Source organism: Eretmochelys imbricata, chromosome 7 (assembly GCF_965152235.1).
Source record: "Eretmochelys imbricata isolate rEreImb1 chromosome 7, rEreImb1.hap1, whole genome shotgun sequence".
Taxonomy (NCBI): domain Eukaryota; kingdom Metazoa; phylum Chordata; order Testudines; family Cheloniidae; genus Eretmochelys; species Eretmochelys imbricata.
Window position 1 is genome coordinate 24,444,067 of NC_135578.1, and position 14,978 is coordinate 24,459,044.

Genomic DNA, 14,978 nt, shown 5'->3' on the forward strand with positions numbered 1-14,978 from the left:
GATGATTCACAGTGGCTGCAAAACTTTCACATGCGTGAGGCCGCTTTCCTTGAACTTTGTGAGTTGCTTTCCCTCATCCTGAAGCACAGGAATACCAAGATGAGGGCTGCCCTGATAGTTGAGAAGCAAGTGGCGATAGCCCTGTGGAAGCTTGCAACACCTGACTGCTACCGGTCAGTCAGGAATCAATTTGGAGTGGGCAAGTCTACTGTGGGGGCTGCTGTGATCCAAGTAGCCAATACAATCACTGATGTTCTGCTATCAAGGGTAGTGACTCTGAGAAATGTGCAGGTCATATGGATGGCTTTGCTGCAATGGGGTTCCCTAACTGCGGTGGGGCGATAGACGGAACACATATTCCTATCTTGGCACCAGACCACCTTGCCAACCAGTACGTAAACCGCAAGGGGTACTTCTCAGTGGTGCTGCAAGCACTGGTGGATCACAAGGGACGTTTCACCGACACCAATGTGGGTAGGCTGGGAAAGGTGCATGACGCTCACATCTTTAGGAACTCCGGGTTGTTTGAGCAGTTGCAAGAAGGGACTTACTTCCCAGACCAGAAAATTACCGTTGGGGATGTTGAAATGCCAATAGTTATCCTTGGGAACCCAGGCTACCCCTTGCTCCCATGGCTCATGAAGCCGTACACAGGCAGCCTGGACAGTAGTAAGGAGCCATTCAACTATAGGCTGTGCAAGTGCAGAATGGTGGTAAAATATGCCTTTGGACGTTTAAAAGCTTGCTGGCGCTGTTTGCTGACTAGGTTAGACCTCAGCGCAACCAACATTCCCATTGTTATTTCTGCTTGCTGTGTGCTTCATAATATCTGTGAGAGTAAGGGGGAGATGTTTATGGCAGGGTGGGAGATTGATGCAAATTGCCTGGTGGCCAATTTTGAGCAGCCAGACACCAGGGCGATTAGAAGAGCACAGTTAGGCGTGCTGCGCACCAGAGAGGCTTTGAAAACCAGTTTCATGACTGGCCAGGCTACGGTGTGACAGTTGTATGTGTTTCTCCTCGCTACAAACCCACCCCCTTTGTTGATTTTAATTCCCTGTAAGCCAAACCACCCTCCCCCCTTCGATCACAGCTGGCAAAGGAAATAAAGTAACTATTGTTTTGAAACCACGCATTCTTTCTTTATTAATTAAAAAAAAAAAGTGAGATAACTGACAAGGTAGCCCAGGTGGGGTGGGGTGCGAGAGGAGGGAAGGACAAGGCCACATTGCTTATTGTAGCCACACTATAAATCAAAACTGTTTGAATGACAGCCTTCTGTTGCTTGGACCATCCTCTGGAGTGGAGTGGCTGGGTGCCTGGAGCGTCCCCCTCTCCCCCGTGTTCTTGGGCGTCTGGGTGAGGAGGATATGGAACTTGGGGAGGAGGGCAGGCGGTTATACAATGGATGCAGCAGGGGTCTGTGCTCTTGTTGGCTTTCCTGCAGCTCAAACAGACTCTTCATCATGTCCGTTTGCTCCCCCATTAGCCTCAGCATTGCCTCCTGCCTCTGCTCTTCGCGCTCAAGTAATGCTTTCCTGGCCTCTGCCACTGAATGCCTCCATGCATTAAGCTGTGCCCTATCAGTGCAGGAGGACTGCATGAGCTCGGAAAACATGTCATCGTGAGTGTGTTTTTTCTCGCCTTCTAATCTGCGATAACCTCAGGGACAGAGATGATAGGGGGAGTATAGATTGCACCTGGGGGGAGAGAAAAAGGGAGAGTAAAATTTAAGATGATACATTTCTGAGAACAAAAGGGAGACTGTTTTCACAGTGAATCAAGCAATTCACAGCAGGCAGCACATGTGCTTTAGGTACAACGTCGCATTTTGCCTGTTATATTGAGCGCCTGCCGGTATGGTGACACATCACAAACGGCTGGGCAACAGAATTCGGTTTCCAGGCAGCCATGGTAAGCCTTTTGGTACATGGGGTTGGCTTCTTACACCTTCATAACATATGGGAATGGTTTCAAACTGCAGCGCCATCCTTTCCCATAGCAAGCAATGCCGGTTGGGTTTCACATTTAAAAGGAGGGGCTGCGGTTTTCGGGTGGATGTGCAGCACACACCTCCCTGACCCCACCACATGGCTAGCCTCTGGGATGATCCCTTTACCTCTCCCCCCGCCGCATGGCTATTCTCGGGGATGATCCCTTTTAGCCAAGTGCAAACAACCCAGCATGAACGGGGTCCTTTTACTGTTCCCTTACAAAAATTCCCCTATTTCAACCAGGTGACCATGAATGATATCACTCTCCTGAGGCTAACACAAAAAGATATAGACCGAATGTTGCTTGAATGCGACCAAAACCCAGGACCATTCACTGCCATGCTTTGTGCTGCAATGATGCCAGACTACTTGCTTCTGGCTTGGTAAAGTGTCCTACTGTGGAGGACGAAATAAGGCAGCCCTCCCCAGAAACCTTCTGCAAAGGCTTTCAGAGTACCTCCAAGAGAGCTTCATGGAGATGTCCCTGGAGGATTCCTACTCCATCCCCAGACACATTAACAGACTTTTCCAGTAGCTGTACTGGCTGCGGCTGCATCCCAAGTCTTCAGTGAAAATAGTGTTTAATGTTTGATTGCTTTTAAACCCTGTACTGTAGTTACAAAATGTGCACTCACCAGAGGTGCTGTCTCCGGCTTCAGGGTCAGGGATCCCACCTTGGGAGGGTATTGGCACCAGGGCAATGAAAAGATCCTGACTGCTGGGGAGAATGGATTCACTGCTTGCCTGCTGCGCATTCTCCTCCTCCTCCACAAAATCCTCCTCCCTGTCACATGAGACTCCCCTCTTGCAAGTGTCCACAGACAGTGGTAGGGTAGTGGTAGGGTCCCCACCTAGAATGTCATGCAGCTGATCATAGAAGCGGCGCACATGGGGCTCTGACCCGGAGCGACTGTTTGCCTCCTTTGTCTTCTAGTAGGCTTGCCTGAGCTCATTAACTTTCACTTGGCACTGCTGTGTGTCCCTGTTGTAGCCTCTCTCCACCATGCCCTGTGCGATTTTGGCATATATATTAGCATTTCTTCTCTTTGATCAAAGTTCGGCCTGCACAGATTCTTCTCCCCATACAGCAATAAGATCCAGTGTCTCCCTTTCAGTCCATGCTGGAGCTCGTTTGCGATTCTGGGGGGACTGCATGGTCACCTGTGCTGCTGAGCTCACCAGGCTGACCAAACAGGAAATGAAATTTCCTAGGGCTTTTTCTGTGTACCTGGCTAGTGCATTGGAGTTCAAAATGCTGTCCAGAACAGTCACATTGGAGCACTCTGGGATAGCTCCCGGAGGCCAATACCGTCAAATTGCATCTGCACTGCCCCAAATTTGACGCAGCAAGGTCAATTTTAGTGCTACTCCCCTCGCCAGGGAGAAGTACAGAAGTTGATTTTAAGAGCCCTTTAGGTCGATGGAATGGGGTTGGTTGTGTAGACACATTCATTTTAAAATTGACCTAACATAGCTAAATTCGACCTAACCCTGTAGTGTAGACCAGGGCTCAGCAACATAAGGCCAGCATTAGTAGAACTCGAGTTGGCAGACCCTGGGTTTGTGGACCTGGGGCTTGAGTGTGTCTACACTTTTATTTGTATAGCCACATTAGGAATTGTTGAACGCTGTGTTATGCGGGCCCGCATCCAACTGTCTGTAACCTAGACTCCTACCGACCTCCCAAAATGAGGCTGCTTTAGCCCTTTGTTTGTGGTGCAGCGTGGGAAAACACAATTGTCCATCAAACTTGACTGTCCAGAGGACTAAGAAGGTTGGCCTGTTGGATTATGGGATATTTTTAACAGACTTACAGAGCACAAGTCGAGTGGGGTTGAGTCTACACTGCAAAGCAATAGGGCTTGAACACTGGGTCCTGCCTTGAGTCAGGCTTGGACCCTCCCTTCCTGTGGGACCCTGGGTGCAAGCCCTGGGTTAGTGTGATTTATATGTAGACAGAAGTGGAGCGGGGGGGTGGCTTGAACCTGAGTTGGAACCCTGGGCTTACATTGCAGTGCGGACATACCGTAAGTGACTTAGGGTAACATGTCCCCAGAACCTCCACTCGGGACTTGTGCTTCTAAGTCACCTACGTGCTTTGAAAAATCCTACCCTGCGTCACCAAATGTAAAACAAACCCAAGCAGTTATCAGCTTAAATGGGAGCGAGAGAAGCGGCTGCCTGGTCTAACTCAGGGCCGCAAGTCAAATGCTGCTGAGCTCCTTCCATCAATTCCTACTGTAGCCTTGGTCAAGTCATCGAAGCTCTCTGCCATGGTCTCGCTATCTTTACCCACCTCCGGGTGTGTGAGAGGACTTACTCGTATCAGTGACTATCTGTGAGAGTCTCTCATCAGTGCGATCACTGGTGGCCCTGCTGCTCAGGCAGATTTCTGGAGACATGTATCGGCTTTTCTGTGGCCACGTCACCTCCCTTGGCTGGATCTTGAACGTGCAGGGCCAGGTATTTGCTGACTCTTCCCTTTTATGCAACTTGGGCAAGAAACAGCCCAGGGAAATACAGAAGTGAAGTGTACAAAGTACCATAATCAGCAGCCAAACAGCTGCTTTATCTGCTATGGAGAGAGGGAGAGCGCTCTAAGTGAGTAAATGTGTTTACTCATTGGCAGGCTCTCTCAGTGCAGCACAGAAATGGAAAATGCCTGGTACAAATGCACCCAATGCCAGCACATGATCTGCTGGTCAGTGCATGCCATCCAAGGAGGCCATGCAGCAAACCAGCCTAACTGCCAGGGTTGCAGCTGGTGGCATGGAGCAGCTGCTGTCTCCAGAGCAGAAGTCCCTCATTCTAGCTCAGGTGTTTGAGATCTGTTCCAACAAAGAGAGAGAGGCTTACACCATAAAATTACTGAACAGGATTTCCTGCATCAGCGACCAATACCCATCATCCCTTTGTGCCCTACTGCTCAGGGAGATTGTACAGAACCTCCCAGCTCCTCAGTGGACTACAAATTTCTGAGCGTGAAGTGAGAGGCACCCCTAGCCAGGCACAACAGCTGCTGGAGCAGAGTCAGAGACCATCACAATTATCATATCTCAAAGTCCTCGTGGCACCTTCCCAGACACACAGGTCATATGAGAAGCCTCATCAGGGCATGCAGTTCTCTCTGCTGTGGAACAGGCAATCTCCTGCTCTGCACTTCTGGACCAGCTACTGTCTTAACACACTCCCTTTTTCAACTAGTCCATGCCTGTGCAGCTTTGCATGTCCCCCCATGCCAAGTCCCACAGAGGAAGTCTGTGGCTACTAAGGGGGCAACCCTTAGGCCTATGGGTCTGTGCATCCAGACCTGCAGTGCAGAACACCCAATTAGCCAGGACAGCGAGTACCTCCCCACATCTAGACCCCCTCCCCTCACCATGCAGTTGGAGCCTCTCCTTAGGCCTTTCTGGTGTCTTTGGCAGCCGTGTTGATGAGAATTTTTCATTCAAATGACCTTTTCAAAAGTCTTTCCTGAGTTACATGCCTCCCAGCTAATGCTTGCAGTGACTCACACATTAGTGAAAGGATTAGAGCAATTTTAACCTGCCTTTTGTGGTGCCCTTGGAAACTGCTCGTGGAGTGTCTAGGGAGCAGTTATCAATGGAGGAGATAGCAGCCTGCAGCAACGGAACAGGAAACACAGATGTCTATGGTGAGCGTGTCCCACCATTTGTTCATTGCACATGCTCCCCAGCATTTGCTGCTGCTGGCACCTTGACACAAACTACGGGCTACAAAAATCCTGATGTTCAGCGCATGAGACATCACCCCCAGCTGCTGCCAAAAAACTGACAGGAATATCACTGGAGTGTCTGCAAAAGAGTCCCTGTGATTTCAGCCTGTCTGATGGGATTAAGGTGATGGGATTAACTGCTGGGATTAAGGTCATACCAGCCCCGCACATTCCCTTGTATAACCATGGGGAGAGAAAAAAGGGGAAAAAAAGCCAGGCCCTATTTGTCAGCTCATGTTGGTGGCATTTCCTACCTTCATTCACATCTTCCTAGCAAAAATGTGCCTATTGCACTGGGGTGTCCTGTGCTGACAGCCTGGAGGATGAAGTGCTCTGTATTCACAGAACAGGCACAACAGGGCAGCTCCCCACACACTGCCCCAGCCCTCATCCAGAGGGGTTCTCTCTGACTGGAAGTGGGTACCCAGTTTTCATGACTTGTACCAGTCTTAGTCTCTCTTCTGGGACTCCCAACAATGGGGTCAGTTAGTGACAATTTCTGGACTGTGGACACAGTATTTGAAATCACACTCTGTGCTCCCACCTACAGACAGTGCTTTACATGAGGAAGCTCTGAGGAGGCAGTTATGTAACTGGCACTGTTCAAACATAAGAGGCTGCAAGGTAGAACTTCTGAACAAGATGGCAGGGGTCAAAATGCAGGCTTTCTTGCTAGGCTAAATAATACTGTCATTCAGCTCTCTTCCCCCTTTTGTCTAGGTTACGTCTTTTAATCCTTGAGCAACATGATTTAGGATTAAAAAAAGTGAGTAACACAGTCTTCCCCTTCCAGCTATCCCAAAAGGAGATGCCCAGCTCAATATACTGGCTATATATTTTTTAACCAAACCTGTAGAATACATTTTTCCCCTCGGGACACTCTGGTTTTGCCTTTTAAAATGACACAGGTGTTAGTCATGCCATTTTCCACGCCCACCCACAATTCCTTCACGTCCAGGAAGTTCCTTTGATCTGCATTTCCTCCTCCAATTGTGTTTTGTCTGCATTGCAACCCTGTTACGTTATCTATATAAACCATAAGACAGGTGACACTGATAAAAGTGATGGATTAATAGCACTATTACCTTATAGGCAGGTGCTACATGAGATCCTTTCCACTTCCCCACCGCCAAAGTACTCCAGTTCTGACCAGCACTGTTCCTGTTACATTAGGTCCAAAGCCTCCCTTCATCGGAGACCGTTGGCCATGTGGTGGTCAAATGAGACCATTGAAATCCAAGTAAAGCTGAACCCAAATAGCCAACTAGTGCACTACCATTTTTGTCTCCAGCCAGTACCTGGGATCCTCAATTGGCTTGAAGTGAAGCATGGGAGAATTCACTTGAAGTGAAGTGAAGCTCATTCTGGAGTCACTAAATGCTTGAGTTACATTAGACCCAACTCCTTTGAGAGGGAACCTATTATATTTGTTCACAGTAAGGTCCATGTATAATAAAGCAGACTGAAATGTCAATCATTACCAATTCCTTTTCACCTTGCATACTTTAGAAAGAGCATAGACAAGGTTAACTTGGGCTGCGGAGTATGACACCTGCAGAAGGTGCATGATTATACACAAGGACAGGTGACTGCATCACATGCAGAGAGCTTTTTCATTGGTTTGTTAACAGACATGAGAACACTATTAAAAATGAAGCTGAAAAGCCAGCAACACTTTGCAGTGAGTGACCCATCCTCTCCCACTTTGGTATTTCAACTCATTGCGTTATTTTCTCACATCCCTCACAGAGGTGGAGGAGTATCTCATTGGTTAATTCTTATAAAGCATTTTGAAATTGAAAAATGCAAAGGTTATTTAGGGTTCATTTATCTGGTATTCACGCTGATGTCGTGGGTAGTTACACAGAAACAGCGAGGCCTATACCAGCCCAGCAGTGCTCCATCACATCCAGCATCTCTTCTGTGGCCAGTACCAGATGCTTCAGAGGAAAATGCAAGAAATGCAGTAGTGAACGATGGACTAACGTGCCCATCGGGGAAGTTGCTCCTGAATCATAGGCAGTTCATAGTTAGGGGTTACACCCTAAAATCCAACACATTTTTATTTAATCACATCTAAGTGTGAATTCTCATTGTACGTAAAAAATGCTAATTTTTTTGAACCGTGTTAAGCTTTTTTGGCTTTAATAATATTGTGTAGCAGTGAGTTCCACAAGTTAATTGCATGTTGGAATTTAACGTGAACTGATGTGTAACTACTGCCAAAAACTGACGTCCACTATAGGAAACCAAAACTATGAGAACAACTGACAGGAAAGACTTAGAATAGCATTGTCAGAATATTTAGCAGCCTCAGACCTTAAACAGGTAAGTATGGTCAGAAGAAAATCAGCAACTTGTAGGCTTTGAATAGCGGACCATAACATCACCCAGGGATTCAATGTGTTGCCTGGAAATCACCTTGCCTGGAAATCAATGTGTCAGTAAGAGACCAAAGAATAGCAGAACCAATCTTCCATCGTGACTACTGCAACATCCTCCTCTCTCCCAATACATACATCCCACTCCCCTCTGATGCATTTGAATACAACTGCTAAGATCATCTTCCTGGCCCATTCTGCCAACATCGCTCCCTTTGTTTAATCTCTTCACTTGTCTGCTCTGTCTCTTGTCACATCACCTCATCTACTCTGCCATCAATGCTGGCTTCACCTGCACGTATGTCAACTGCTTCCACATAAACACCTTAGCCTTTTCTTCCATGCTGCCCCCTGTGCATGGGACTCTGTCCATGAATCGATCCATGAGGCCATTACCCTCTCTTTCCTCAAATCCCTCAAGAGCCACCTTTACTGTGACGTGTACGATAGATCAGCCAATCCGTGACGGTTTGATTGTACATAACTGGGGAAAGCGGATATGTATTTTTAAAAACTGAAGATGATTTGGCATCATCAGATCGTGCAATAGCTAATTTGAAACTGGGTGATCTTTGTTCCCCTCGTCTTCCCTCACTGCATCACACTTGCTTATTGCATCTTGTCTCAAATTAGATTTTAAGCCCTTTAGGGGATGGGTTTTCATATTGTGCGGCAATCCATCAATAGCTGTGACTGAACTCAAACTAAGCTGAAGGTTAATCCTTTGAGGGGTTCTTATTCATGCTTTGGTTCAATTTATCTTTATGGTAATATTGTACAAACTATCCAAATGGGGCTATTTACCCCCATGAGATTTATAGTAATGAGATCCTGAATTACTATAAAAACAATTATTTGGATATTTTTAAGATAATTTATTATTTGCCCCTAAATATCCATTGATCAAATCCAGTTTCTGTACTATATGACTGGGAAGATCTGGGAACTCTGATTCTCTTTCCTAATTACCAGCAAAGACACCATCATCATTTACAATGAACAAAAAGAATTTTATTGGAACATATACACACCGGGATAACAGAGGTATTTGAATAATCAAATATGGAATGTTTAAGAAAGAGTTAAAATAAATAAGGATACCAAGATTTGCCAGTGCTAGGTCCAGCACCATTGTAAGTAAATGCCCTCCGCTGAACAAGTCTGACTCTGTTGGGACCAACCCAACAGAGTCTGTAAAGATTCCTACCACTAGAAAGTGGCCAATAATTTTGGAATACAAAGAGTCACTATAGTGCTTTCTACTGATGTGCATTCAAACTGTTTATTCGCTGCTTTCGTCTCTTATTTCTTTAATAATACCTATTAAGTTCTGAAGTCCAAAAACATAACCTGTGTCTTGGCCTTCATGCACCACACTATCTTCCCCATAGTACTTGCAGGTCGTGTGGGCAAAGTCTATCATACGGACATCAACAGTACTAGCAGTGGGCTTGTACGCATATGCTCCAGCTGATTCATCCGAAGACTCCTCTGAGAGATCCTCTAAGTCCTCTGGGTCTGAGTCCACAGTCACTTCCTGCAACTCCTTGCCATCATAAATTATCAGCAAGGAGCTGGAATAGAAACGGTAAGACTCCTGTTTTTCTAAGACAGATTTGAGTTCAGTCAATTTCTTTATAACTGGTTCAAAGAGTTCCCTGCGCAGGTATTTGCCATTATGAAAGAACTGGTAAAGTGCTTCTTTAAATCCTTGGACTGAAAGCTTTCGCCCATGGTATTTATTCATGAACATTAACTGGCCAGTGCCTGTCTGGTAGACCTGTATAGGAGAGAGAGGAACAAAAGGAATGGTTGGATTGCCAGCAATGGTAACTCTGAATCATACTCCAGAAAAATTAACAATGTCCCAGCAGAGAAAAAACGTTTTACCAAGATGATGTGTTTGTCTCTTAAAACAGCTCTTATGCAGTTCGAGGGGAAAGCATCCTAGCAACCACAGGCCCACCAATACCTGAGGTATTGCTAGTCACAAAGGAAACTGAAAATTCCTCCGGCTTAGACTTGAGCTTTTCCATTTTGAAAAAACGGATGAAGAGTTTAAGTAAGATTAGGAAGGCTGAGGCCAAGATTTCTGAAGTCAAGTTACAACATGTAGGGCAGCCACTCCATATCACTCACTCCATTAGCAACTACTGCATGCCTCTGCTGGCAGCCTTACCAAACCTATTCCCAGAACTGCTGGGAGTCTGAATGACAGCAATTTCCCATATGAAACGCTGAAGCAAGCTCCCATACAGAAGAAAAGGGTATTTTTAAGCAAGTAGTAATCATTGCTTTTTCCTACAAACCGAGAACATCATTTACATCAAACCCACAAATCAGGTGGAGTCTATATTTACAGGGCAGAGACCTGTAAATCGAACAACCACCCTCCACAGCTCTGTATGTTTCTCCAGCAGAGGCCTCTATGTCTGAAGGGCACACACGCTAAATGGGCTGCAACAAGAAACCAGAACCTTTATCCTAGTTGAGCACCAATATGGTGGTGAACAAATGTGGCACCCCTCCCCGTCCATCTCTGCTGACAGGTTCTCTGTTCTCGATACATGAGTTTAGGTGAGCCGAGTGCCAGTCACAGGAATACTCACTTTCCCGAACAGAGCAGGAAGTGCTGAGCGAACACATCAGGCATCGGGGGAGTCTACTGGATGGAAAAGGAAGTACCCCACAGAACTGTCCACTGCCATACAGAACATTTGTGAATGGCAGTGGGTAGAGAAGTCATTTTCCCCACCTACTAAGGCCACTGGGAAAAAAAAACATGCCCTCTCTCTGCCAACATCTACGGATGAATGGGAAGAGGCTTAACTCTCCCACACAGAAGCTAGAAGGAGAAGAATGGACAGTCCTCACTCCACTTCACAGCAGCAGTGGTGGCTCTTCAACACCACTAGAGCTGTAGTGAAGCAGTTAAGGCATTTCTTAGGACTCAATCAAGTCACTCAGTTGCCAGAGATATGCAAGCTGCAGGGTTTTACTTTAAATGAAAGCCTAAGCTGCTCCCTCATTGTATCTGCACTGCAATCTTATCACTCATATTTAATGATCAACTTCTTGTTTGCACATTACACAAAGTTTACTTTCGGCAGTGAAAAGAATCCAGACTTTCCAAGTCTCCAGGATAGTAGTAACTATAAGAGTTGTTGCTGTTGTTCTGACAGCCAAATGGTAAGATCCATGCACAGTGAGAGAAGACAGACAGGTTTGTTTTCTGATCTCCAGCTCACAGGACAAACACACTGTGATGCAGAGGGAGAGCTGCAGGTTGCTATGCAGTCACTCCTCTGATTGATTAGTGACACTGGTGTGCTCTGAAGAAAGTCATCAAATTTCCTTCAGTTAGAAAAGTGAATGAAAGGTAGGACCTCTCAAGGGTAGGGGCATGAAGTGGGATGATTGGATAATAAGGAGATGTCTAAAACTACAAATACAAAGAATACAATGGATTAAGAAAGCAACAAAATTCATTTTCCTATTGCCATCTTAATAAGATAATGCAGTTTGTTTGCGATTGGCTGGAAAATTACTGAGCTCACATTCCCACTATTACCAGTGAATCACACTTGTAACTCTGGGAAGCAGATATTTTCCTCAATTCTGAGCAGATGAAGGCTTGTTTCAGAAGAAAGTTAGAGTCTTTGCTAATAGTACCAAACCACAAAAGGTACAAGTAGAAAGTGTTTAAAAAATGTCTCTTCAAATATAGCCTGTTTGATTCCCATCCCTACCCGCAATCCATTTCAGACTCACCTGCATGCCACACACTCGGACCCCAATAACTGCTGAAGTACTCTGCTGACACTTCCGGATCTGGTTAGCTTTCTTCTCTTCTGATGCATCATCTCCATGCTGCCGGGTTCCCATTTTAAGGTCCAACACACATGGCACTTCGTATCGGGAGGTTAGATTTTCCAGCAAGATAAATTCTGACTTGTTAAGGAAAAAGCCTTACAATAAAGAAATAAGGAAATGCTTTAAAAAGCATTCTGAAAGCCCCATTCCAAGTGGAGGTAGTGGTGGCGTTTCTTAGCCGTCAGCAAAAGTTAAAAAAATAAAACTGAGAAACGGCTAAAAGTAGGGGCATCCAACCTTTGCCCAATCATGACTGCGCTAGCAACTTAGCAAGAACCAAAAGGATACACCTACTTTGTATTAAACAAAGTAGACTGCACATGACCTAGTCTTTCATTGGATGTGACGTCCAAAGAGACTATAGGTTCCAGCTTGCACTGCTGTCTCTCACTCTACAAGCACCTCCAAATTAGAGATGAAAATCACTACAGGCTGCATTATTTACAAGGCTGGCCACATTCTGGCAATCCACAGTCTAATTTTAAGTTGTCCCTGGACTGAGTAAACCTAGCAGACGCTATTTCCATAAAGGGAGGAAAAACGTTTTAGTGATGAAGACACTGGACTGGAATTCACGAGATATGGATTCAATTTCCTGCTCTGCCTTTCATGACCTTGGGAAAGTCACTAAAATTCTCTGTGCCCTGGTTCCTCATCTCTAAAATGAGGGGATAACACTTCCTTCTGTCACAAAGGGGCTATGAGGATAAATTCATAAATATTTGGGAAGACCTCAGATACTGTGGTAATGGGGGCCCATTAAATTATCTAGCTAGGAACTTAGCACTTGTGAGGCTAACCCCTGGGAGAATTCTATTTGCATTAATCGTTCTACATGTTTCTAACAGGTTAATTACGTTTATGCATACACATTTTTAGTGATCCAATCACCCAAACTCTTCACATACAAGATTCCCTTCCCTAAGCATGTAGGTCTTAAGATCTTTACAGCATCCGTGCCAGTTGCAAGCAGAATGTATTCAAGGTTCTTTGTGCCTTATTATGGAAGAGAACCAACATCACTCTAAAGCAGCGGTGAGCAACCTGTGGCCTGTCAGGGTAATCCACTGGTGGGCTGCGAGACAGTTTGCTTACATTGACCGTCTACAGGCACGGCCACCCACAGATCCCAGTGGCTGCGGTTCGCCATTCCTAGCCAACAGGAGCTGTGGGAAGCGGCGCAGACTACAGAGATGTGCTGGCCACCGCTTCCCGCAGTTCCCATTGGCTAGGAACGGTAAACCATGGCCACTGGGAGCTGCAGGTGGCCATGCCTGCGGACGGTCAATGTAAACAAACTGTCTCATGGCCTGCCAGTGGATTACCCTGATGGGCGGCTTCCGACCAGCGGGCTGTCTACCACTTCTCTAAAGGTTCACAGGCATATAGACTCCTTTTGTCTTTACTAGAGTTAAGAATGCGTGCTCTGATGGCTGCACTGGCACTAACAGAACAAGGAAATCTCATTTTCCATCACATGATCAATCCTACACTCTCAGAGCCAATTAGTATAATCTGCTTCTGCTTTTAGGAGCTTGCATTTACTAAGGATTTTCATCTTTTCTCAGTTATAAACCCAGATAATATTTTAGGTTCAGTTTGCTTTCACTAAAAAATTAGCTGAAATTAGGAAGCTGCTGGCAGCAAAGGACTAGCCTGTATAAAAAAAGTTTTCAAAAGTACTGCTATTTTCTCACTCAAGGAATCAAAATGTTCCACATTTGACTACTTTAATTAAAAAACAATCCCCTCATACTTTAAAAAAAAAAAAATCTGAGAAGATACATTTTTGGAATTGTGAGGGTGGGGGAGTAGAAGCTAAATCCTTTGACATCATCCTAATATATGCAACAAATCTCATAACTGCTCATGCCAAGGAAAGAAGCAGCAGAACTCCACACCTCTAAACTCATGCATTAGTAAACCTGTCTAGTCAGTGATCACTTCACCTAGGATGCTGGAAATTTTTCCACTAACAGAGACTCATACTAAAGTAGATTCCTTGAGTTGCCCAGCACAGATGTGTTTAAGTGTTGGGAAAGCCCAAATTCTGGCAGAGTAACGATCCCTTCATAGTCACCTTCTATCTGACAAACCATGGTTTCAGATAATCCCATTCTCAGTGTTATAACTACAGAGTCTGGGTTGGGCCTTTTCTTTTCTTTTTTTTTTTTTTTGGGGGGGGGGAGGCTTTGCTAAGAAAAGAAAAGCAGAATCCCTCCTTGTTCTGCTGTTGTGGGAGAGACTTCAGGAAAGGATACTATATTGGTTCCGATGTTTTGCATTTTCCTTCATCCGCCGTAACTGCTGCTGGTGACATTTCATACTCCAAGGGTTATGATGCTTAAACTGTGAACTGACATTCCCCTTTTTCTCTACACTGTAATACAAGACTTCAGATTTCTTCAGCCACTCAAATTCTTCCTCTAATTTGTGACTAGAAAACAAAAAAAGTAAGAAGTCAGAAGCCAAATGGAGAAAGTAAGTACCCTACTTTTAAAAGGAAAAGATATAATTTGTTCAAGCTTTACATATTATACACTGCTGACTCTCAACCACTCAATGCTTTCAATTAGCCCATTCATATGTATCTCAAAATACTTCCACCAACAGCTGGCAAAATCCATTACTTCATTATACATGGGTCTGGGCAAGATTCCCATTGCTGATATTTCAGACTTTGTAAATCTGCTTCCACAATCTGACTATATGCTAATTTATATTTGCAGACTTCAACAGACCCTATGAAACAAACAGTAATGAGATCTACAGAATACCTCACCTGCTTGTACTACTTAGATAGAGTATGCAGGGCACAGCTAGAAGTTTTCCAGATTTCCATTTTGTTACAGCTCTCTGGTAACTGCCACTACAGTATATCACAGATCGGGCGATTTGAATTGGGAACAGGTTTGCAGGAATCCTGCTTTACCTCTAATTGCATTTTTCCTCATTCACCCATGCAAAAGATTCCAGTAGACTCATTCAGCATAG

General features: G+C 45.2%; 1 protein-coding gene across 3 annotated transcripts in view; it reads right to left on the reverse strand.

Moving 5' to 3' along the window:
* Positions 1–9,100: 9,100 nt before the first annotated feature.
* IP6K2 (inositol hexakisphosphate kinase 2) overlaps positions 9,101–14,978 on the reverse strand; it is a 33,622-nt gene continuing 27,744 nt past the window's right edge. For all 3 annotated transcript variants that reach the window (XM_077821134.1, XM_077821135.1, XM_077821136.1), the window contains 3 exons: positions 14,246–14,421; positions 11,883–12,058; positions 9,101–9,891 (listed from right to left, as the gene is read on the reverse strand). In XM_077821134.1, the coding sequence (XP_077677260.1) occupies positions 9,394–9,891; positions 11,883–12,058; positions 14,246–14,421 (850 nt within the window). In that variant the 3' untranslated portion in view covers positions 9,101–9,393. The remainder of the gene's footprint in view (positions 9,892–11,882; positions 12,059–14,245; positions 14,422–14,978) is intronic.